Source organism: Ascaphus truei, chromosome 6 (assembly GCF_040206685.1).
Source record: "Ascaphus truei isolate aAscTru1 chromosome 6, aAscTru1.hap1, whole genome shotgun sequence".
Taxonomy (NCBI): Eukaryota; Metazoa; Chordata; class Amphibia; order Anura; family Ascaphidae; genus Ascaphus; species Ascaphus truei.
In genome coordinates this window covers 98956542-98980616 of record NC_134488.1, presented here as the reverse complement: position 1 = coordinate 98980616, position 24075 = coordinate 98956542, and the positions used below count along the sequence as shown (strand labels likewise).

Sequence of the window (24075 nt, the reverse complement as noted above, 5' to 3'; positions counted from 1 at the left end):
CACTGCCCAGTAATGAGCAGGAAGACCAATGCAATCCATAACCGAGATTGCCTTCGAATTGTCGCGAGCTTCCAGAGCCGGCGCATTCTGCACCCCTGGCAACCCTCGGGAAAACAAACGCCCCCTTTGAATTAGCGAGCGCTTATTGGTCGGGTGTTTAGGTGGGGAGTGGAAGTGATTGGCTGTTCGCACATGCCTGTCATAAAGCTTAGCTCTGCGCCTTGTGTTGCATGTACCGATCACTTCCTGTTCGGCAGAGTTTAGTTACAGCCGTGGCAGCAAGACGCGGTTACATGCAGCAGCAGTAGCGCCACCCTGCGAGGCGTCCTTATCTCTACCCTTCACCCTCTGCCTAACGTACTTGTCCCACATTTTGCATTATTTCACCATTCTCTCTTTTTTTGTTTCTTCTTAATCGTTGCCTTACAGTTCATTGAAATCCCACAAGAAGACTGTGATCCCCATACATAGTGCAACTCCCCATAGAGATCCATAGAGCAAAAGCAGCAGCTGCTTCCGAAGAATAGTACTGTATATGTATAACATTAATGGCGTTATTACCTGTTATTCTTGGTGTGAGTGCTCCAGTGGTTTGACATTGCAGTTTTTTTCTTTATGGGACATGGAGAGAGCGAACTTCCTATGACAACTTCCACCTGCATAGAAAACATGGTAAGTACTAAAGTTAAGCAGAGAGCAAAACTGCTCGATATCCAGCGAAGCTGCTTTTTATTCTGGAGAAGAGTGTGTCCCATTCATTTGAATAGAGCTGATCCCTTCTTCAGCATTGGAAAGTAGATTCACAGCATGTAAGGGTTTCAGTACCTAATATCTAACTGGTATTTCTGTTTGCGGGAGATGGTCAAAGTTTCTGGTACAAAAGAATCATAATATATCTTATCAACATTTCTTTTTAGCAGGTGCTGATATTGCAACAATTCTTAAAAGGAGAATGTGGTGGTGGTGGTGGGGGGGGAGTTAATAACAAACGCACCTGAATGTCTATATCTCTTGACAATATCTATACTAGAGTTGATGAAAAACTATTATTGATGCTCCATAACATTATATATACTTTAACATGTGATTTTAAATAATAAAAGATAAAGAAATGGAGCATAACCACGTATTTGTATATATTTGATTTGAAATAGAGGGATAACAGATTAATCCCACATATGTACATTGATATATATGAAAATATATATATATATATATATATATATATATATATTAAGCATCAAAATAGTCTATATAGATTAGATTAATCATAATTGATCTATATCCATTAACAAGTCAATAGTGACATTTAAGCTGTGAAATATATATATATATATATATATATATATATATATATATATATTCTTCTCCGCTGTCAGTAATATCAAATAGCCCTTAAACACTTCGATATGTGATCATGCCTGTAAGATACACCATACAAATCCAGAGATGAAAACACTCTGTTCCTCATCTTGACAAGGCACTGTACTATATGGGTATTTCTTTAGCACTAAGATTTGGATTACGTTTATTTCATTCCTTAGTGCCACATATAACTCTCATGAGAAGGGCACATACCGCAACCTCTCTACTAACAGCCAGATGTTTTGTCTAGCAATATGCCACCTTCAGCTACAGTAAGTGGAGCTTATACCTTCCCATCATATTCTATACGGAAGGGCTCTTCAACTGTAGCCTGAGAAGGGCCTTGATGTGGCCCTTGAACGTTTAGCTGCCTAATCAACTAGTATAAACTGCCCCCTTGCTTCTGCTAATGTTATCACACTAAAATTCACTGGTGTGTGTGTGTGTGTGTGTGTGTATATGTTATAAATGCTTGAAATATAGAATATTTAAAGACTTGAAGCGTATATAATATTACAATCGGCTTGTGGCCCTTCTGAACTGGTCCATTTGCCCTTTGGAGAACAAGTTGACGAGCCCAGAGATAGGGTCCGGAGTATAAGTTTCTCCGCAGTATGACAAACCCTAGATGTGGATACACTTGTGTGATGTTTCTGATGGAGTATGAAGTAGTAGTGGTCATTCTACACAAATGGACTTCAGATTAGTTAATTATTTATGTGCCACAGGATTAATTTGATCAATGCTCATGATTGCAGTAAGAAAGAAACATCTTAACCTAACACCTCAATAGGGGAAACTGGCAATATGATAAATGTTTTCCTTTTAGCATAGCATCTAGTTGACCATATTAGTATGGTGAGTAGGGATGTAGTTAACCCTTTCGCTGCCACCAAGGTTGTGTATGATGTAACAATGTGTTCCTGACTCATCAGGCAGTAAATAGGTTAGTGGTCGGCAGGCTGACCGTGTAGGTCACAGGATTTCCACCAATGGTAAAAAGGGGTCGCTTTCTCTCCGTGTATTGTATGTAGATCAATGAATTCACTTGATGAGCAGTTCTTGCGCTTACGCTTCATTCTTGGTAAAGTCTCATCCTGTCTGACAAAATAGTTATTCTGCTGTCTGCCAAACTGTGGTCAATCCCTGCTTCTGCCTGTGAAATCTGTGTCAGACTGGGGAAGGAGAACAATTGATCGCTTGTGACACAGTGTGAGTCAGATTACAGCCGCATTGCACAGTCATATGCTGCTGACCTATACATCATTTCTTGGACTGAGGATCTAACAAAGAATTTTACATTTTAAAGCATCAGCGCTTAGTGTGTGTGTGTGTGCCCTTTCACTTAAGTTTGCTGGCGCTTACTAAGCCACCTGCACAGGTAGCTGTTGTGTAATGTAATTTTTTCTATGCCAATCTACTCGTGGTTGTTGCTGGTGCAGATTATCGTGCATTACTGGCAGAGCAGTGCCCTAAAGTGTGAGGGCTGAAGGTTGAAATCTATTGCTTTAGTGCTACCCGAGCTTGTTGCATTGTTGGAAAGCAGATTCCCGGGTCATGTGTTGACAGATCTGTTGATTAGATACATAATTGTAATTTTCCTAAGGTTCCACCATTCACTCCCTCTTCTCCTTATCCCCCCATCGCTTAAAACAAAAAAAAAAGACGGTTTACTTATTCTAAATCTTGATTTTTCAGCCTGTTCCTCCTGGGAAGGGTTGCACGCAATCACACAATGTTGCAAACAAATTTGTTCATGATGGATATTTTACATTTCAAGAAACTGAAGATTCGCTCCCCCCCCAACCCATTGTTAGATCATATAGAAAAAGGATGCCTAATTGCAGCACTATAAAATGCATTGTAAAGGTGGTAGGGCTTACTATACATTCACAATTCCTTTGTTGCCATTGCAGAACAGTGTTGCTGGCCTCTCTAACTCCAATCCCCCCAGAAACCTACACCATATTAGCTACTATAATAGTAATATATATTGCTCTTTTAAAAAAAAAAAAAAACTATTGACTGCACTGGGCTTTGGGGAAAGCTCCATTTTACCGTCCCTGACACTTTATATTTCAAATGATTATTTCAAATGATTGAAGCATCCGGTTTTAAGAACAAACACAGTTGGGAATAAGTATTTTTATTTTAAAAATGGCAACCAGCTGGGTCTGCCCCTATAAAGGCATCCCCAATTCTTAAAAGCTTAAATCACTGCTCTACATCTGTCACCCAGATAAAGACAAACATTTCCATACAGAGCCTGTACAGTCAGTGCTGGTGTTTGAAGTTATTCCTTTTTATGAAGTTTGCTATTTAAACAATGTTAAAGGATGGGCTACAGAGTATAAATGCTATTTCTATTTACACACCTTAACCATACCTTTTATTTAAGTGGGCAGTCCCTTCTCAGATTAAAGTGATCTAATGACACTGGCTTGTTTAATTGATTTAAATAAAATAGGTTAAAAATACTTGGTGAGCATTTTTAAATCCTATTAATATTTCCATGGGAAACAAGCTTTGGAGGTTTTTATTTTATTTTATTTTTTTACCATCTTTATCGTTAGATGATCCAACTTTGTCAGTCCTCCAAAACCAGAGGTAAATTGTTTGTTTTCGTCATTGGTTTGCGAAACAATTATGGTGCCATCATTTATCAAACCGATAAACGGGGGGGGGGGCGCGCATTAAATTATTTGGTAATTTCTATCCAGTTTATAGCTCTACATTTCTTCAGCTACATCAGGAAAGTGACACACAGACCTATTGCCTGCTCATTATGGGGAAACACAATGTGCATCCATCATTATTGTATGGAATTACTAATGCAATGATTTGTCTTATTACCTTTCATCCTTTCCCAAACCACAAAATACAGTTAGCACGTTGTACACTTTTCCTAACCATGTTTCTTTTGCTTTCTTACAGTTCAAGAGACTTGTCAACACAAGAAAGTACATCTCACTGAAATTGTAACTCGGGAGGTCTGGATTCTTCATTTATTTTTTTTCCCCTTCTGTCTCCAAAAGTGGTAGTAAATGGAATCAGAAAGTAGTAGTAATATTATTATTATTTTTTAAGTCTTTGACGTAAGTTTAAAGACTCGGTTACCAGACATCCAGTTTGTGTTTTCTTCTACAAGTAAATGGATAACCAATCTTTGGAGGGCATACACTGCACAACAAGTTAAAGTACAGCGTATCCATCTGTCAAGTGGAACAATGTTGTACGTTGATGTGCGTTATTATTGAGACTGCATTTTGTAATGCCACTTTGTTTAAAATATGCCTACTTAGAAACTATAGAAAATAGACATTGAAATTACAGTATGTGTTTCAAACAGAGGTGTTCTTTTAGTTGACTAGATCTTGCTCTATACCTTTTATGCATCAAGCAACCACATTTTATGCATTTGTTCATGTCATTGATTGGACTTTAAAAGCAATAACCGGAAACCCGTCCCACTGCCTTAAAAATGTCTCTGGAACAGTGGCAGGTGTCAGACACCCTCCTCCATGGAGAATTTGGAGTCTACCCATCCAAAGGTATTCGCTACGCACTTAGTCTGACCCGTACGGGGCTTCACATTCAGCGACTAGTGCCGAAGCCGGAGGATGACCAACGGACAGTGCTGCCACTTCTCGACATGGTGGGATGTCACACACTACGTAATCGCAGCTCCACAGACAGTTTTGCTTATTTCTCAATCTACTCCTATCCACTAAAGAAGAAGAAGGTCACCATGGGCTCTAGCCGAACCCGCCAGAGGTTGGTTCGTACATTTCGGGTGGATGAAGCATCAGAGTACGAAAAGAACCAAGCTGTGGCTGAAAAGTGGGCGACTGCAATAAAGTGTCTGGTACATGGACTTCCCATTGGCAGTGAACCGGGTAAGAAACTACGTGAGATTTCTAATAGTATTACAATGAGGGACAGTACCTACCACAATTGGTCATCCAATGGCAGTGACGTGTTTTAATAGGTTAAATGAAGGCGTTTCAAGCCTACACAATAACCAAATACCCTGGAGAGATTTTACAGCCTTTCTGTAGTCTCATGATAAGCATGTATGTAAGCATTGAAATTTACTGGTACTTTACATCTTAACTTCTCCTTTCTTTTCTAGTTTGTGAAGTAATTATGAGCCAGATAAGATTAGAAACCCAGAGGAACTAGTAAAACCAAAGTTTTCCATTTTAACAGCTATCAAATGAGTAACTTTTTACCTTAAGGGTTTTATATTTATTTTATTTTTTTACATTTTCTAAGAATGTTAATTACATTGACAAGTAATTAAAAAAAATGGCCACTGTAGAGTACCCCACTGTAGCTGTCCCACTTGGATCCAATAAATCGTTTATTCATGGGTACCCACTGCTTAAACTGCATTTTTTCTAGTTTGGTGAGTACTGTAGTGCTTTGTTTTTCTCACTATCTACCTGAAGAGGGGTTATAACCTGCGCTCGCTAGTTTGAATTATTGCTAAATAATGGATCTGAATTTCCCTTGGAATTAAAATGCGATGTTGCGTCAATTTTGTCACAGTCATACATACAACTCTGTAGACCATGGATGCAACAGAGTTCTGTAGATTGAAGTTGAAATTTTCTCCGCATTGTAGCAGAGAAATTAGGATTTAGGAAGGATATTGGCACTTAGAAACTTTGACCAGATATAGAAAAACTGTATCTGTTCTTGTAGAGATAACATGATTGGGCAAGTTGTAAAAATACCCGAGTACTGGCTAACAAGAGATTACCTATCTTACTTGAAACCAAGACCGAGGTTGAAGTGCAAGGTAACCTGCTCATCAAGGAATGACGTTTGATATTTAGCACAATATCTGAGATATGGTGGCAGGCGCACTCCCCTCCGTCACACATCACTGCATAAACACAGTTGACATATAAATAATAATCAGAGCTACAGATTTATTTGGTGAACTAATTTGCCATCAAGGGAACAAATACAATGTGCTCTCTATTGGAGCATCTGCTGAAATGATCATTTGCATATTTAAAATGATGTACAGAAATGTACTGTCATACTTTAAAAAATAAAAAAACATTTCCTGGCTTCTGTGCTGTTTTGCATGTAACTTTGCAGGTTTGTGCATCATCACAGGGCTTAAAATATAGTCTATTCTCTAATGGGTTCAGGTCGAAAATGCTGCTTTCAGCCAATCTTGGAATGTTCCAATTCATATTAAACACGGCTCTCTCTGCTACACAGATGTACCATAGCCGTTATCGCTCTTTAATGGCTATTCACTTGAATAGCCATTCAAGTGCAATAATGGTCACCTCGGTCTTGGTTTCAAGTAAGATAGGTAATCTCTTGTTCAGTACTCGGGTATTATTACAAATTGCCTAACCATGTTATCTGTACAAGAACAGATATAGAAAAACTGTGGTCAATGTTTCTAAGTGCCAATCTCCTTCCTAAATTCCAATTACTATGCTACAATGCGGAGAACATTTCAACTTCAATCTACAGAACTCTGTTGCATCCATGGCCTACAGAGTTGTACACTATGTATGACTGTGACAAAATTGACGCAACATCGCATTTGGCAGAGGGAGTGGCTCAGTGAGTAACGACACTGACTGGCACTGAGAGTTTGAAGCAGGGGAACCTGGTTCAATTTCCGGTGTTGGCTCCTTGTGACATTGGGCAAGTCACTTTATCTCCCTGTGCCTCAGGCACCAAAAACATAGATTGTAAGCTCCACGGGGCAGGGACCTATGCCTGCAAAATGTCTCTGTAAAGCGCTGCGTACAACTAGCAGCGCTATACAAGAACATGCTATTATTATTATTATTATTATCTTGCTTTGGTAAATATACTTCACGGAACTCTGATTTGTAAGATTTTCACCATCAGAAAACAATAACTTACTGTATATATCCAGTGGAGTGGTTCTTGAAAGTGTGTTTTTAGGGTAATATTAAATGTGTATATGGTCCCATCTCCTAAAACCTCTTGCTCCTACTATATTCCCTATGCTCACACAGATTTTTAACTCTTCCCTCTACTCTGGTACCTTTTCCCTCCTCCTTCAAACATGCAACAGTTATACCATTACTCAAAAACAGGAAGCTTGACCCTTACGTGTCTTTATAACTATTGACCTGCCTCCCTCCTGCCTTTTGCCTCCAAACTCCTTGAACGTCTTGTATTCACTCGTTTGCTCCATTTTCTCAACAACTATTCTCTCCTAGACCCTCTACAATCTGGCTTCCATACTGCTCACTCCACTGAAACAGCCCTCCCTAAAATAACTACTGACCTCCATGCTTCCAAAGTCAGAGGTCATTACACTCTGCTCATATTACTTGACCTCTCTGCAGCATTTGACACCGTGGACCACCCTCTTCTCCACATCCTCCATACTCTTGGTATTCGTAACAAAGCTCTATCCTGGATCTCCTCTTACCTCTCCCATCGTACTTTCAGTGTCACTCTTGCTAACACCTCCTCCTCTACTGATCTCTCTGTGGGGCTACCCCAGGGCCTCTGTCCTGGGACCTCCTTCTCTTTTCTCTGTACACACCTTCTCTAGGTGACCTAACCACATCTCTTGGGTTTAAATATCAAATCTATGCTGACGACACACAAATTTACTTTTCAACCCCTGATCTTACACCAGCTGTACAGACCAAAGTTTCTGAATATCTCTCTGCGATATCATGCTGGATGGCCCTGTGCTGATTAAAACTTAACATGGCAAAAATAGAGCTCCTTATACTTCCTCTCAAACCTGGCCCTACTACCTCCTTCCACATTACTGTTTGAATTACCGCCATTCACCCAGTAGCACAAGCACGCTGCCTATGGGTCACACTCGACTCCTCTCTCACATTCAAAACGTATCTAAAACCTGTCGCTTTTTCCTCCGCAATATTACAAAGATACGCCCTTTCCTCTGTTACTCGACTGCTAAAATGTTGATTCGGGCCCTCATTCTCTCCCGTCTCGATTACTGTAACCTTCTGTCTGGCCTTCCTGCCACTCACCTGTCTGCCCTACAATCTATCTATCCTTAACGCTGCTGCCAGAATCACTCTACTCTTTCCTAAATCTGTCTCAGCGTCTCCACTGCTGAAATCCCTCTACTGGCTTTCAATCAAATCCCGCATCTCATGCACAATTCTCCTCACTTTTAAAGTTTTACACTCTTCTGCTCCTCCTTACATCTCAGCCCTAATTTCTCGCTGTGCACCATCCCAACTCTTGCGTTCTGCTCAAGAATGTCTTCTCTCTACCCCCTTTGTATCTAAAGCCCTCTCCCGCCTTAAACCTTTCTCGCTGACTGCCCACGCCTCTGGAATGCCCTTCCCCTCAGTACCTGACTAGCACCATCTCTATCCACCTTTTAAGACCCACCTTAAGACACACTTGCTTAAAGAAGCGTATGAGTAGCACAGTGGCTAATACTATACACGATACATAAAGCTTGGCTCACTGCAGGCACACTTACCAGAACACCTTCCTACTGTCTCTGTACGTTCTCCCTACCAATTAGATTGTAAGCTCTTCGGAGCAGGGAGTCCTCTCCCACAATGTTACTTTTATGTCTGAAGCACTTATTCCCATGATCTGTTGTTTGTTACTTATATGATTGTCACGTGGATTACTACTGTGAAGCGCTATGTACATTAATGGCGCTATATAAATAAAGACATACATACGGTCTGAGTGATGGTATTGGAGAAGTCTTGGAGGCGGGATTGGGTAGACGTAATCGGGAAGATGGTGCGATGTAGATTACTTTGTGAGTAGGGCTAGAGTGGAGCCGGAACACCGCCGTAAACTGCCCTATCCAGCAGCGGGCCCACCCAGGTGGCCAATACAGGATTAACTTTTTTTAAATATATTATGAGGACTCTTATCACTGCGTAGAGAGGGGCAGTTTTCTGTATAGTTTTGAAGGTGTGCACAAATGTCTGGAATTTTACACTGTAGGAGGGCATGGATAGCCAATCTAGTGCTAAGTGGGGAAGTAGAAGAAGTGTGGTGGGTGGGGTGAAGAAGTCTGGCAGCAGCATTTAGAATACACTGCTTGGGGGACAGACAGTGCCGCAGACTGCTTTCCCCTGGGCCCCCACACCCCAGTTTCGGTGGCCTTGCAAGACTCCCCCCTCTATCTCTCAACCACCCACCCCTCTCTCCATACCTCCCATCCACCCCCAGTGTCAGAGGCCTTGCGAGACCCCTTCCCCCCCCTTGCACTTCACATCTCTCCCCTGCACATTGCATCCCCTTCACGCACGCGGGTGGAGGGGTGCAGTCCAGTGCCAAATTTCTAGCTCAGGGCGGGGCCTACAGAGGAGGCCGCAACAGCAGAGGGGAGAGACCTGCTGCGGGGGTGGCCCGGCAATAGGTCAGGCCCATCTCTGCGCCGGCCGGGCCTCCCGCAGCCTCCGGGCCCGGGACAATTGTCCTGGCTCTCTCCCTCCTCCCCCCCTTTCCCTCCTGCCCCTAGCAACCAGGATCCAGATGAAAGTCCACCTTAATTTTACATTACATGGGCATGGAAGAAGGGGATTTTTTTGAAAGGAACATCCAGCAACAACTTTAAGATAATACAGTACTAATGCAATCGGGGCAACTGTCTAAGGTGGAAAACCCTCAACCACCTAGACAAGAAAGACACTACACATCAATTGGAATAAAGTACAATGATATCAGAATGAGAAAATTTCACAGGTGACCTCTCAACCTTCCTTTTGTTCAGTAATTCTAATTTAGAATTTTCAAGAAGTTTTGCCCACGTAAAGCAGGCGACAAGGGCATTTCAAAGTGTAAACTGTGTACTTATGCATATTGGAAGTAGCCCCTAATAGGAATAGCCTTTCCAGTCCTATGGTGATTTAAAAATGTTCCCTTGTTATATTATTATCGGCAAGAACAATGCAAACAGGGAAAAGTACCCTTATGTATGCGCCCCAAGAAAATACTACCCTTAGATTTAGAGGACACCAAATCTGCACAAATCAATTTATCACGAAAGTTAGGCGCTCTTTTAAATGAAAACAATGGTAGAGCGTTGGAGCCGTTGCCAGCGCAGTGACATCATATTAATGCGTGTGCGTGCCATCTGTTCCTATCAGGAGAGGGAGGGGGGCGTTTTTGACAGTGTTTGTTTCCCATGCTGACTAGTATTTAAACCATTGATAGAAGGTGCTGCACCCAAAAACTTTATGCTGTATTAGGTAATACTTACTACTTTATTATTATTATTATTCAACTCTTAATTCCATTTTTTATTTGTTCTATAGAAAGTTTTAGTACACTTTCCCAGCATTACAAGATTTTTGTAACACCTGTTTGGGATCAGTTGTGACACTTTTATATGCTTATATATATGTTGTGGTTATTTTGGGGGTTCAATATGAGCTTGTAGGTGTCCTGTATGGGATCAGTTGTTGCCAATTTTCCCAGCAGTTTGAGCTGCAAACTGTAACAATAGATAATGTTACCGTAGTAATATAAGAATACATTATAGCTGCTGAATTACACTGAAGGATTGATTTTGAAACTGAAAGGCAGCCATTTAGTGAACCCTGAGAATCAGGATTTTGCTGATCGATCACAGGAGAACTAATTGGTCGGCAGCTTAGGTAATTCGTTTTCAATAAAGGTAATCAAAGGCTGTATATATTGAAACACAAATATATACTTTAAGCTGCTTGGACTGCCTCTTTAAACTGATTACATTATTATAGTTTGACTGTAGTATTAATGCAAGTGCTTCCCTTATTTTGAATGTTTTCAATTATATTTTTCCACCCAATTAGCCAAGCAGCTGGTCTCCAAGGAGTCAGATTTCAAGGTGTTTGACCTTGCTGTATTGTAGACACTTTTTCTGGTTTCTAATGTAAATTCAATCCAAGGAACAAAGACTGACGTCAGTGCTGACCTCCGAATCAATATTAAGTCCTCTAAGTCTTTGAGTATGGGAATGTTGGGCAGTGTGTTGTCACTCGCTCTGATTTATTGTGCACTGCTAGATTCTGGGTGGGCTTGCCTTGCACACCTACTGTACGTACTTTTCCATCTCCTCGCACAGAATTTGTTCCTGGTCTCCTGCCCAGAGCCCGACGGTTGATGCTGTTGCTAAATCCGTTCGGAGGGCGGGGCAATGCCCTGCAGCAGTGCCACGCGCACATTCTGCCCATGATCACAGAGGCCGATATCAGCTATAACCTTATACAGACCGGTATGCACTGTCTTCTAAATTTGCCACTTAAAGTGTATATTCTCCATATTTTATTTTTTTTCTTCCTCATTCCAGATAGATGCAGAGGGTGTTAAAGGTCAGACAGTCTAATCTTACTTTCTTTTGCATCTGTCCCTTTTTTTAGAGAGACACAACCACGCTCGAGAGCTAGTACAGGGGATCAATCTGGCAGAGTGGGACGGTATAGTTGTCATCTCCGGAGATGGACTTCTCTATGAGGTAATTTCCATTAGCCTTTCTGCTGATAAACTGCCAGAGCATATTGACATAAACCCACAAGTTAATTCAAGAACGTCATTTAATGAGGATCAATACAAGTCTTGTGTTTTGTGTTGTGTTGTGTTTGCAGGAATGTTCTGACTATTAAAAATCCATAGATCTAGCCTTGTTCAGACTAACATAATTGACTTTTCAGGGGATGATCCTAAAATATTATTTTCTCAGGTTATTTTGTGTTGCATTTCTTTTAGGTTTTATTTTTTTTAAGCTATTTCGTTGTTGATTTATCAAGTAAAAGGAAGGTCTTCAGTTAAGTTATTAAGATTTTCCTATAGGTAATACGTAATAACATTTAAGCGATGCGTTGCACTGACGGAAAACAAATAAACAAAATGAAACATTCTTATAATGGCATTTAGGAAAAATTTTAATTTTTTTTAAACAAAACATTTTATGGGCATAATTATTTTTCACAACTTGGAATCTGTACTGCACAGGACTGCTCGTCCTTCCACGTGTATGTACAATGTAATGACCCTATATGGCATAGGTTCCACTTCCCTTCTTCCTTTCAAATGTGATTTAAAATGAGCCTACATGATTAGAAATTGTGTCGTGGTGATACTTTTAAGCCTTTCCCGTGCAGACTAGGCTAAAAGAGGCATTCTGGTATAGCAGATGCAAGGCAAGAAAAACTCCTCATGTCGCAACAGTTCATCTTGGAGAAGGTTAATTCTCTAGTTATGCAGCATCAACTTTTAGCCTGATCTTTCCACAGTTTATTATAGCTGGAATCTTTTCCAACGGATAACCATCACTCGCTTTATAGCAGTGACCTTTAATGTCTTGACAAAGAAATCTGCAAAGGGATACTCGTCGCTCTAATAAAATACCTAGGCTGAATCCTCAAATTGGTGTAATTGAGATCCTTTATTTCATGTTCCAAAGAGCAAACTCGTATGCAAATAGTGGAGTTAAAGCAGCAGGGATGTCAGGAGTACTGGGAATGACCGCACTTAACACACATGTATACATTTGCCACGCTCTTTTTTTTTTTACATATATATTCATGATGTGGTGGGTGTAGGAGTTTGAGCTAGCTGGGAATGTGTGTTTATCAATTTCTGACTGGTAACAGTTGTATGGAGGTAGGTGGCACCTCCCCCCAGAACTCACTCCTCACCTTTTTAACTTGGGTGGTCTTTTCACTTTGCTACAAGAACAAGACCTTCCTGGTATAGTAAAGGGAAGGGTTCAGGACCTGCATTATTGGTTATACCTTGACGCTTTGGCCGAAGGGTTTAATTAAATAACCAAGTAATTATTATTGAAGTATTTAAACGTTATACTTATTACCATATATGTTTTGTCAATTGGATGTAGCATTGGGCACCCCTGTCTGTTGTTGTACGTACTTAACACTTGCATGTCTCTTGCATATACTTTTTGTCTCCTCATCCTTAGTCGGCATGGCCGCTTTCTATTTCTGCAGTGCTAGACTGTATTAGAACACCTACTTTGGTTTCCTTGCAGTCCTTAATTGCACTTTGTATTCAGTACGGCTTTGGATGAGAGTCAAGCTAGGTGACACAAAAAGCAGATGGAAACTTTGTCATTTTTGCATCTTATTGTTTCTGGTACCGGTCACCAGTGAGAGCATTGTCGGTGTATGACAAATGCACCCAATGAGGGTTATATATCAATGATTTCTGACTGACAACTATGATTAGTGTATTTGCCTCGGATATTTTTCTTTGCAAAAAAAAAAACCAAACTGAAGGCGATAGATTTTTAATTTGTTTATTTTTGTCTATTAAAAAAGAGGCAGATAAGTGTCCGCCCACCAAAAAAGGCAATGAGATACAAAATGTGTTTCAAGGTGACTTAATGAATTGCACTGGAAGGGTGAGGGATTTTACCTGCTCCTGTCAAACAACATATTAAGAAAAGATAAAATTCCAGGCACACTGAGGAAATCAATGCTATAAAAATCGAATTTGTTGCAGCCAACATTCACTGGGCAAAAAATTATTCTGGAGATCCTTCGATAAAGGATTTTTCACATGCAAACAGAGATAATGTTCTCATCCTTTCTTGGAGGAATATCATATCTTAGACACATTTAATCCATCATCTGTTCTTTAATATAGCCATACGGAGAAACCAAGGAATCAATCTAGAGAGCTGGTATTGTAACATTTTGCACCCAGCAAGCTTTCTTCTGATAATGAAGATGCTGTGTATTTGCTGTTTTTATCTTCGATACATCGGATAATATTTCTTGGCCAAGATTTGTTTCCTGTAGATTTTATTACGCAATCCCTAATGAGTCGGCTCAACCATATGTTTTAAAACCAGGATTCTTGAAGCTTTTTCAATTTTAACTCCTTGTTTATCCTCTCTATTATTTACTTTACATTTCCATCCTAAAGCATTTCAATGTTAACTCTATTCAGGTAATTAACGGCTTGATGGAACGACCTGATTGGGAAGATGCAATAAAGATGCCCGTTGGAATTATTCCCTGTGGGTCAGGAAATGCCTTGGCTGGATCCATCAACTATAATGCCGGGTAAGTAAAGGACTATAAATAAGGTCTGTGTGTCTGTGTGTCTGTGTGTCTGTGTGTCTGTGTGTCTGTGTGTCTGTGTGTCTGTGTGTGTGTGTGTGTCTGTGTGTCTGTGTCTGTGTGTGTGTGTGTGTGTGTACCTGACCATGTGCAGATCCCTGAGCTAGCTATATCTCAAATATTGCAATAATATTTTCAATGTGTTCCAGATCAACAATTAAGTTTGTTTACATGAATGAAATGTTATGATGTAAGCTTTTATAGTTTAAACATTCCTATATTTCTTAGTTGAGATGTCCCTTGCAGCTTATATTTGTTGGGAAGGTTTTCCGCTTCCATGTTTCATTGTTTCTTCTTTCATATATAACTTACAGGTTTGAGCAGGCAATGGGATCTGAGCTGCTACTTAACTGTATCTTGCTACTATGCCGTGGTACAGTGGTGCCTATGGACCTGGTGTCTGTGACAAGCTGCTCTGGAATACGTTCTTTCTCGTTCCTAAGTGTTGCATGGGGCTTCATCTCTGATGTGGACATAGAAAGTGAGAAGTACCGACACATGGGTTCTGCTCGTTTTACAGTCGGCACTATGGTAAGGGTGGCCTCACTGCGCACATACCGAGGCCGCCTTTCTTATTTACCAGTGCTGGATGCCCACCGTCCCATCTCACGGAGTATCACCCTGGCTCCCAATGGGAGCCTTGTACCATTTCATCGTGCTCAATTACACCGTACTATTTCTGATATAGGACTGTGTGAGGAGCGCAACGTCATGTATAAGCGCAGCTCTGCTTCACTTGACACCAATGAGTTGCCTAGCTTTGAGACTTCACCATCACCAAGCTCCCCAACAGCCTTGCACTCCTCCAGCTTCACTTTTGACTCTGTAACTGATGACCCTTTGCAGCATAATCATGTGCTACCCAATGACATGGAGCCTCAGACGCATCACCAGGTAAATGGACCCAAGGATGATCTTCTAGCTCCAATGGAGCATCCAGTACCCAAGACATGGGTAACTGTGGAAGAAGACTTTGTACTAGTGCTGGCCATTTATCAGAGCCATCTGGGGGCTGACCTGCTCACAGCTCCATTTTCTTTCTTTGACGATGGTTTAATCCACCTTTTTTTCGTGAAAGCAGGGATTTCTCGGGCAGCCCTTGTGCGTCTCTTCTTGGCCATGGAGAAAGGGACACACTTTGAGACACAATGTCCATACCTCATTCATGTGCCTGTTCGAGCCTTCCGTTTGGAACCTCTCACACGAAAGGGAATTATTACTGTGGATGGGGAGCGTGTGGAATATGGTCCTATTCAGGCTCAGATACACAATGGACTTAGCAACCTCATCACTGGATCCCATAGAGTCCGTATGACTAATTTCTAAAGATCTCTTTAGTGCAAGACTGTATTGTGCAATATAACATTGAGTCCAGTTTCCTTGTGGCTGTCATTCTAATATTCCAAATATTCAGTATAGCTCTGGGTGAGAGTCGGCATAAATGACAGCAAAAGGCGATTGTAATTGTAACATATGTTCCTAACTATTCCTGGTACCAGTCACCGTTGGACACATGTTATGGTTGTGCTCCTCCTAAGTTCTCTCTTTGCTGTTTTGAGTAAGAGCAGAAAGAAAAACCCAAGCTTTACTTTAGAAGGGCCACTGAAGTAGGACCATAGTTCCTCAGTCACGTTCAATAGTACTCAACTCTAGTTATGAACAGACCGCTTGATGTTCACATGAGTATCCTAATCATTTATGGAGTAGAAGAACCTGACCTGAAGCATCAGGGACTCGACATATTTTCCAAAGTATGCATTCCTTGTAGAACGAACAAACCTGGTGTATAACTTGTTTTTCTGAATGTTGCCACAAACCGATGGGAAACCTCTTGCGCTTGTGTTGGCAGTGTACTGTAAGTGAAGTGCTGACATACACACCAATTCACATATCCTTGTTTTATCTTTTAAACGGCCTCACGTACTTATCACAGAAACAACCATTGGGAGTTGTGGGGTGAGAAATTGGAAATTAAATTAGTTGGAAAGGTTGTGTAATGTCATAAGTAAATTTCACTTGCCTTCAAATACCAGTCCTCGCCTATCCATGTGTAGCATGGATAAGCAAGCAGTTTTAATGTGCGTGCATTACTTCTGCAGACCAGAAATGGCATTTCCTTCTGTCTAAACACTGACTTGGCAAGAAGATTATTGAGGGAACTTGTGAAATAGAATGTAATGATGCATTAAATTATTTTTGTTCTGTGTTCCTAAAAGATGATAGTATTGAATAGACTTTTATTTATGATTTAAGAACAACCTGATTTTTTTTTTTTTATGTACATTTGTCTGTCCATCAGGGTTAGAGACGTGCACATTTTTCACTCCAACTTCGCAAACCAGGCAAAATCTGCAGTTTTTCTTTCCTTTCAAAATCTCCAACGTTCGCACTGAATTTGATGGGCATTAAACGTTTATGTACATTTGCAAATTCCAGCAAAGGGGCATTAGGTCACATGGCCCTTGACACGGCCATTTTCACAGCCTTGTGGCGGAAGACCTTAATTGGTGATCTGGTGAAAATGTTGCATTTTTGTGCATTACTGAGCAAGTATAAACTGAAGTAAAAATTTCACACAAAGGCAAAATGAAGGAAAGGGAAAAGCGAAGACAATTGTACATCTCTAGTCAGACAAATCTGCATAATACAAGTGTTGTGGAAGACTTTTCATCTTGTCACTGAGAATAGCTTATGCAGGGAGCTTTGTCTTTTCAGAAAAGTCCTGCACATAATACCTCTAATATGTACGTGCAGTAGGAATAATATTTAATTTTTGGCCAAAGTACAGCCACTGTGAATCCAGCTCCTCTCCTCCCTAGCTGGATGCTTTGACTAGTAACTTACTGCTTTGGTAATAGACATTGGGATTATTGCATGTTATAGTACAGCTGTTATACCTTTTCACTAATGTGGGAACGTTGCTCCTTGTTGGCTAATGTTTCTTTGTACACGTGAACAATCTTGGGAAAGTAAATGACCAAATTAATTGCAAACTGCATATGTAGAAAGTGCCGTTGTCTCCTTGAGTGGGAAGAACACTGCCGCACATACAGTATATGAACACCACATTTAGATGGTTTCCACTGTCCTTGTGCTGCAGAGTTTCCTTCTCCTGGGCTCCGTTGTTGCGGACTGAGGTCCGTCCCCCAAAAGAAAAAAGAAAAAAAAATTGAAGGCATGTTTTGATGCAATTAAACGCAAACGTTACACACACGTAATGATGACGCAAAGGCATGTGATTGCGACAGACGTGTTTGTGTTTTAGCACTAAGCAAAAACTTTACCTCAAATCTGTACTGTACAGCACTGAACAGTTTGGGGTCCCGTTGTTTGCAGGTGCCTTTTTTCTTTTGTGTTTCATTGCAGCCGTATTTGATGATTGAGAACCCAAATGGCTAAACTTGCTTACATGTGACATCTTCAAAGATTCAATTATTCCTATGTTTCTGTGCATCCATGCACCAGAGTTGTGGATGTCTATTTTTAGGGGCTGGGTCAGAAATATCTGCTCTCTGCTGTGAACCGTGAGGTGCATCTTATTTCTAACTCCATTTAGTTAGCCCCCAACATATTCCACAATGTAGTAAAATGCAGGGGACATATATATATATATATATATATATATATATATATATATTCCAATTGAGAGAGGAATATTGGGAAATGCTGAAATAAAAGGTGACGTGGCTTCTTAGTGAGGGACTGAGGAGGCCTCATGATGGAGTGTGGTGCAGCTGATCATTTTAAGGTTTGGGGGTGTCAGGTGTCATGGAGATTTTGTTGGAAAAACGTGTACCGCTAAATTAGCTTTACAAAAAGACGGGAGATCAGAAAAGTGCTTTTTCTGCACAACCTTCCACATGAGCTATCAAGACGCCCCTCCCCCTCTTCCTGTGCTGTACAGTGTGATTTTAAACTAATACTGTATATTTGTGCAAATGTAGCTTGCTTTACCTGGGCACATCTGTCTAACAAAAACTGCTATGAAGTGATCCCTTAAAGTCCGTTTCAGATTTATTTGTCACAAACATATTCAGAGAATCAATCCACAACCACAAATTGGATATGCTTTTAAGTGTATATAATATGTAAAAAGACAAAATCATTATGACGATATATGTTGTATGCAAAGATATTTTCGATATGCAGACTGCCTGCTTTAATCGTGCCCCATTGAGAGAGTCCTATGCCTCTTGAGACTTGGAGAAACACTTTCCAAAGAGTATTTTATCTTAAGCTGCTGCTGGAAGCACCTGTTTCCTTGTAAAAGAGGGAAATGAATGCATTCTTTTGACAGTGTCTGGAAACGTTTGCAAAATAGGAAAAAAACAGAACGCATTACGAGCTGCCATTTTTTTTTCCTGTGCTTTTTCAAAAGCGCTAAAGTACTGTACCAGTTACTACTTATATCTGAATTGGTCAAATCTTCAGCAAGTAATACTTAAGTGGTATAGCCAAGGAAGCGGTTTATGGGGCTACACGGCATTACTGGAGAAGGAAACACTAAAATGTTACCATCTCACAAGTAGTGAAAGATCATACATTAATCGTTTTAAAAACGGACTTCAGGGAGCCAGTCGCATCGTATTTATGGAGTAGACCAACACATGCAGTAATGTAGTTGGTTCACATGAAATCTTGATATTTTTTTTTTTTTTTTTTAGCTTTTGGTTATAACCCAAAACATGAATAATTCAAAGTTCCCTGACGATTAAGAGATCAGAAATGCTTCCTTTAACAATTTCAGAATTGCAGAATTGTTAAAGGAACTATTTCTGATATCTTAACTTTCTGGGTTCTTTGAATTATTCATGTTTTGGGTTATACCAAAAAGCTAGATCGGCACTTTTGGAGCTTATAAGTCGCTACAAGAAAATGTCTGTTTAAAAAAAAAAAAATGTACATTTTAAGGCAAAAAACTTCTGTCCACATCTAACCCTGTTTGTGCCTAAGGAACCTGTTTGTCTTGTACATTGTGTCCCAGGAAACCCTTATTTTCTTTAAGCTGCCACCTAATTAGTGTTGTATCTTCTAATAGCAGCACGTTCATTCGTAAAGTTGTATGAACAGGATCAGAGACTTAGGGGGGGCTTATTCTATATCAGTAGAAGTGGCCGATCGGACCGCTTGCAGTCAGCACGGCCCAATATAGAATAAGCCCACTAAAAGTCACCATTTTTCTGCCTGAGTAATGGGCCACAGCTGCAGAAGAGTACATTCAAGATTGCAGTGCGGCTCAGCTGCAAGTGGGTGGGGGATGGGTAGTGTGAAACCATGGCGTATTTGGGATTCATTTTACAGGTGAGTGCTAGATTTGGCTTCAACTATGCTGAAAAGATTAACAGTCCCTGTGTTTGCATTTTAAAGCCATTTACGTGAGTAATGATTAACAAACAATCCGACACAGGATCCAGAATGTAAAAACAAGATTCTTTAGACCACTGGTGCTCAATTGCAGTCCTCAAGCCCCTACCAACAGGTCAGGTTTTCAGGATATCCCTGCTTCAGCACAGCTGGTTCAGTGACTGAACCTCTGATTGAACCACCTGTTCTGAAGCTAGGGTTGCCAGGTGGCTTCTCCAAAAATACTGGACTCAATGGTGAAAGGTGCATCAGGTCACTATGTCCAGGGAGGAAATACTGGACACATATATGTCCAGTATTACAGTACCTCTCATTTTTTACTGGAGTATCCAAGTACAGGACAGTCCAGTTCAATACCGGACACCTGGCAACCCTATCTGAAGCAGGGATATCCTGAAAACCTGACCTGTGGGAAGGGGCTTGAGGACTGTAGTTAAGTCCCCCCCCCCCCCCCCTGATTTAGACTGCAGTGGCCAGTGATGCTGCTTGGTAACGATTTGTCGCATGACATCCATCCATAGTGGAACCCCCCCCCCCCCTCCCATATATCTGGCACCAATCAGAGGTAGGATGTGTTATTTTTTTATTTTCTCCCAGAGAAAGCTTCCCTCATCTCAATGGAAGATGGCGGGGGTGGGGGGGAAACAGTTCCTTTTTCTCCATGATATGAAATCCTCCAGTAGTTCTGTAATATAGATAAAATATTATTTTTCATAATTTTGACTGACTGTCACGTTGCATTTTCTCAGGTTTGTTAGCACAGGGCTCTGTGGCAGTTGAATCATTAGTGTGTGTGTACTGCTAAATTCTCACACATGGTGACTGCATTTCATTACAAACTTTGGAGTGTTTGCAATATAATTGGTCAAATGACTGACTTTGGCTCTTTGCTTGAGGACTGATGTATTTAAGGTACAATTCCTGATGTCTCTTTGAAAAAAACTTTTAACTCCTTTCATTAAGCACTTAATGACTACAGAGTTTTGAATGTTTTATTGTGGTCTAGCACTCCAAAGAAATTATCTGATTTATAATTTTTAGGTTTTTGCTAATGGAAAAAAATTACTCGCTTTTCTTAAGAAATTATGATTTTGAATCTAATATGAGCTAGAAATAGAATTTAAACAATCATCATTTGTAGTTATTTGCATTTCTGTGCACTGAAATATAAAATGTTTTATTTGTCTGAATGTATATTGAGCACCTCCCTGCAGTACACACACACACAAACACACACACACACACACACACACACACACACACACACACACACACACACACACACACACACACACACACACACACACACACACGTTTGGCCATGCTGAAACAAGTCTCAGGGGAGTCCTGTTTTCCATGTGATCTCAGAGGAGTCAGTTTTCTTTGTTTTGCTTACCTATTATCTGTGAGTGAATTCACTTGCTAACAACAAATCAGATTGCATAGCACAACCAATTATTCAAAAACGCACTTTCCTAACTTGTCCAAAAGTAACATCTGCAAATTAATAAGCTGACCAAACCGCTTTGAAAAATGTAGTCAGTGTGTATCCTCATTTTTTTAATCCTGTTCTCATTCATGTAACCCAGGGGTTCTCAACTCCAGTCAGACTGAGCCAACTGCTGAGGCGGGGATATCCTCAAAACCTGACCTGTTGGGGAGGGGGTCTTGAGGATGAGTTGATCACTGGTGTAACCTGTTCCGTTTGTTTAATGTTCGCCCTCTCAGAATTTAAGCAATAAAGGCATGCGTACGTTATAGTAATTGTTTAATTGTATTTTTACCTGTAACATTCCTTTTGGGGTACTGTTTATTTTGTATGAATTACATTGCTATGCCCATCTGTAACCAATTATACTTAACTGGATCCTTTTTATTAACAACTATGTCCTTAAGGGTTTTAATAATAGCCCGGTAATGTAATGTAGTCCTATGCACTGACCTGGTCCTATGTTCTTCTCTTGCACTCCATGGGTCTCATTCATAAAGCCGTGCAAACTCGTAGCCCACTTGCTTCACTAGATGTCTGTGTGCCTTTGAATCCCCCTATTCTTCCCTTATTGAGGGTCAAACACATTGAAGAAGATGGAGGTTGTAACTACTGAGTTAGTAAATAAGCTAACACTGATATTTCGCGTTTTTTTTTTTTACTTTTTATTTAATGGAAAGCTCAGATGTGAGATGCCAAGGAGTTAATTTATGTTGATTTCTTAAATCTTTAGATCTATGCAATAAATGCGGCATGCAATGCTTCCATGTCTCGCTTGTCTTTTTCTGCCACCCTTTGTGCACAAAATATAAACACTTACTATGACAAATAATGCAGCATTACATATCTTGGGTCCCTCACATTAACAATGGTTAACCATGGGCGTGACTGCTTTGTCAGACTGTACCAGCATACTTGCGTCAAATTGTTTAAAGCATTCGTGTCTGTGGTTGCCTTATATAGATCCCAGTGCAGCTCTGCCATGTTCCTCTCTATACACAGGCGAAGGATACTAGGGCGCAAACTCTAAATACGGCGAGTATAAATTGAACTAGAAGCGGCTGATGCTACCTTGAGCCAGTCCCAAAAATGTTGAAGACACACAGGGGTAAACAGGCTCCTGCTGCTCAACCCCACTGGGCTCAATCCAGGATCCTTAAAAGCAAGTACAAAAAGACAAAATAGGAGTGCACAGGATTAAGAAATTAATAAAATGATTATAAATCATCAATACACAATGGTGGATAGGCTGCTAATTGTATGCACATAAGAGCACACCGGTTATCCACCACAGTCAATGCACTTACTGTATGTTCCAAGGAGGGTAGTAAAGGGAGAAGTGTAAAAAAAAAAAAAAATAATAATAATTAAAAAAAATATATATATATCTATATATATATATATATATATATATATATATATATATATATCTTACACGGCCTGTGTAAGTGATACACACATCAGAGGTTTCAGGGGAGTCTGGTTCAATTCCCGGTGTCGGCTCCTTGTGACCTTGGGCACAAAAAAAAACATATATTGTAAGCTCCACAGGGCAGTGACCTGTGCCTGCAAAATGTCTGTAAAGCGCTGCGTACATCTAGCAGCACTATACAAGAACATGCTATTATTATAGATACAGCAAGAACAGATATCTTGATCAACTAAAAAAAATGATCATAAGGTATAACCCTGTAGCATAATTAGACCTTGTTTTAATGAAATAAATCTATTTCTCATATTGCAACCTAATTTGACCATCCATATGTAAATAACAAACATGATGTTTTATATTCATTTATATAACCAGGTGCAAGGAATTTGCACAAATGGATGAGATATCAAACTGATAAACGATATGCAGATTTCCAGATGAAACATACGATCTATTTTGGAACTTCATAACGAAGCTTGATGATGACTCCAAGTTCAATGCAACATATCATGGGATAGAGTGAACCCATAATTGAATGTCTATAATAGACAAAAAAAAATGGTATAATTTATGTATATGGAAATAATTGTTAAACATCTTAGATTCTAAAAACTGTACATAACAATTCACCACATGAACATGTCATAATGAACACCTTGAATAAATGCAGTGACAAATGTGACAATGTTTCAGAGGAGCACTGAAATTCCTGAGCGATAATTTCTCAGATAATCATGCCTGTTTTCTTTAGCTACTCTTTGGATGTAAGTCAAAGGAAATGTTGCAACTCCCAATCGGTATTGATACCGGATGGTAAGAGAGACCCCAGTTTGAAGATCCAGTACATTTCATGCGTATTTAATATATTGAGTCTGTCCCTTCTCTAGTAGGCATCAGGACATGTTCTACCTGTATATCTTAAAAAGTTCAAGCTGCCGATTCCACCGCTGGGACGTTGCGTGAAATGTCTGGATACTGGGTGTGTATTGTCTCCCTTTTTGATGGAGCAAACATGCTTCATTATTCTTTGTTTAAGGGGTCTTATCGTTCTGCCCACATATCCCTTGTCACAACCAGATTTTTAGATAATACACTACATAGTTAGTATTGCAGTTTATAAATGATTTAATTTTGAAGTCTTTGTCCATCCAATTGTCACTAATGGGAGTGGCATGTTTAATGAAGATAACTGGTACACTTATACATTTTTTTTTTAAGTACGATTTACACGTTTTATATTAACTTTTAATGTTTCAATGGTAACCCAGTGCTTTGAAGACTTCATACAATCGTTTATATACTACTTTGTTTGAAGACTGGGGGACATT

General features: G+C 40.1%; 1 protein-coding gene across 2 annotated transcripts; it reads left to right on the top strand.

Moving 5' to 3' along the window:
* Window positions 1-227: 227 nt before the first annotated feature.
* On the top strand, window positions 228-22078 carry SPHK2 (sphingosine kinase 2). 2 transcript variants are annotated; one of them, XM_075605319.1, is made up of 6 exons: window positions 229-672; window positions 4300-5261; window positions 11444-11593; window positions 11739-11833; window positions 14290-14405; window positions 14777-22078. In XM_075605319.1, exons 2-6 carry the CDS (start codon window positions 4847-4849, stop codon window positions 15786-15788), a joined length of 1788 nt encoding a protein of 595 aa, XP_075461434.1. In that variant the 5' UTR covers window positions 229-672; window positions 4300-4846; the 3' UTR covers window positions 15789-22078. The 2 variants fall into 2 exon arrangements, with proteins under 2 accessions (XP_075461435.1, XP_075461434.1); XM_075605320.1 differs by lacking the exon at window positions 11444-11593 and having other exon boundaries at window positions 228-672.
* The last annotated feature ends 1997 nt before the right edge of the window (window positions 22079-24075 follow it).

Bases quoted from the DNA above. Each gene is read 5' to 3' on its own strand.
- SPHK2 (XM_075605319.1), top strand. From the start codon at position 4,847: ATGTCTCTGGAACAGTGGCAGGTGTCAGACACCCTCCTCCATGGAGAA. The intron at 5,262-11,443 runs GTAAGAAACTAC...CTCCTCGCACAG, and splicing joins TCCCATTGGCAGTGAACCGG to AATTTGTTCCTGGTCTCCTG. The intron at 11,594-11,738 runs GTATGCACTGTC...CCCTTTTTTTAG, and splicing joins CTATAACCTTATACAGACCG to AGAGACACAACCACGCTCGA.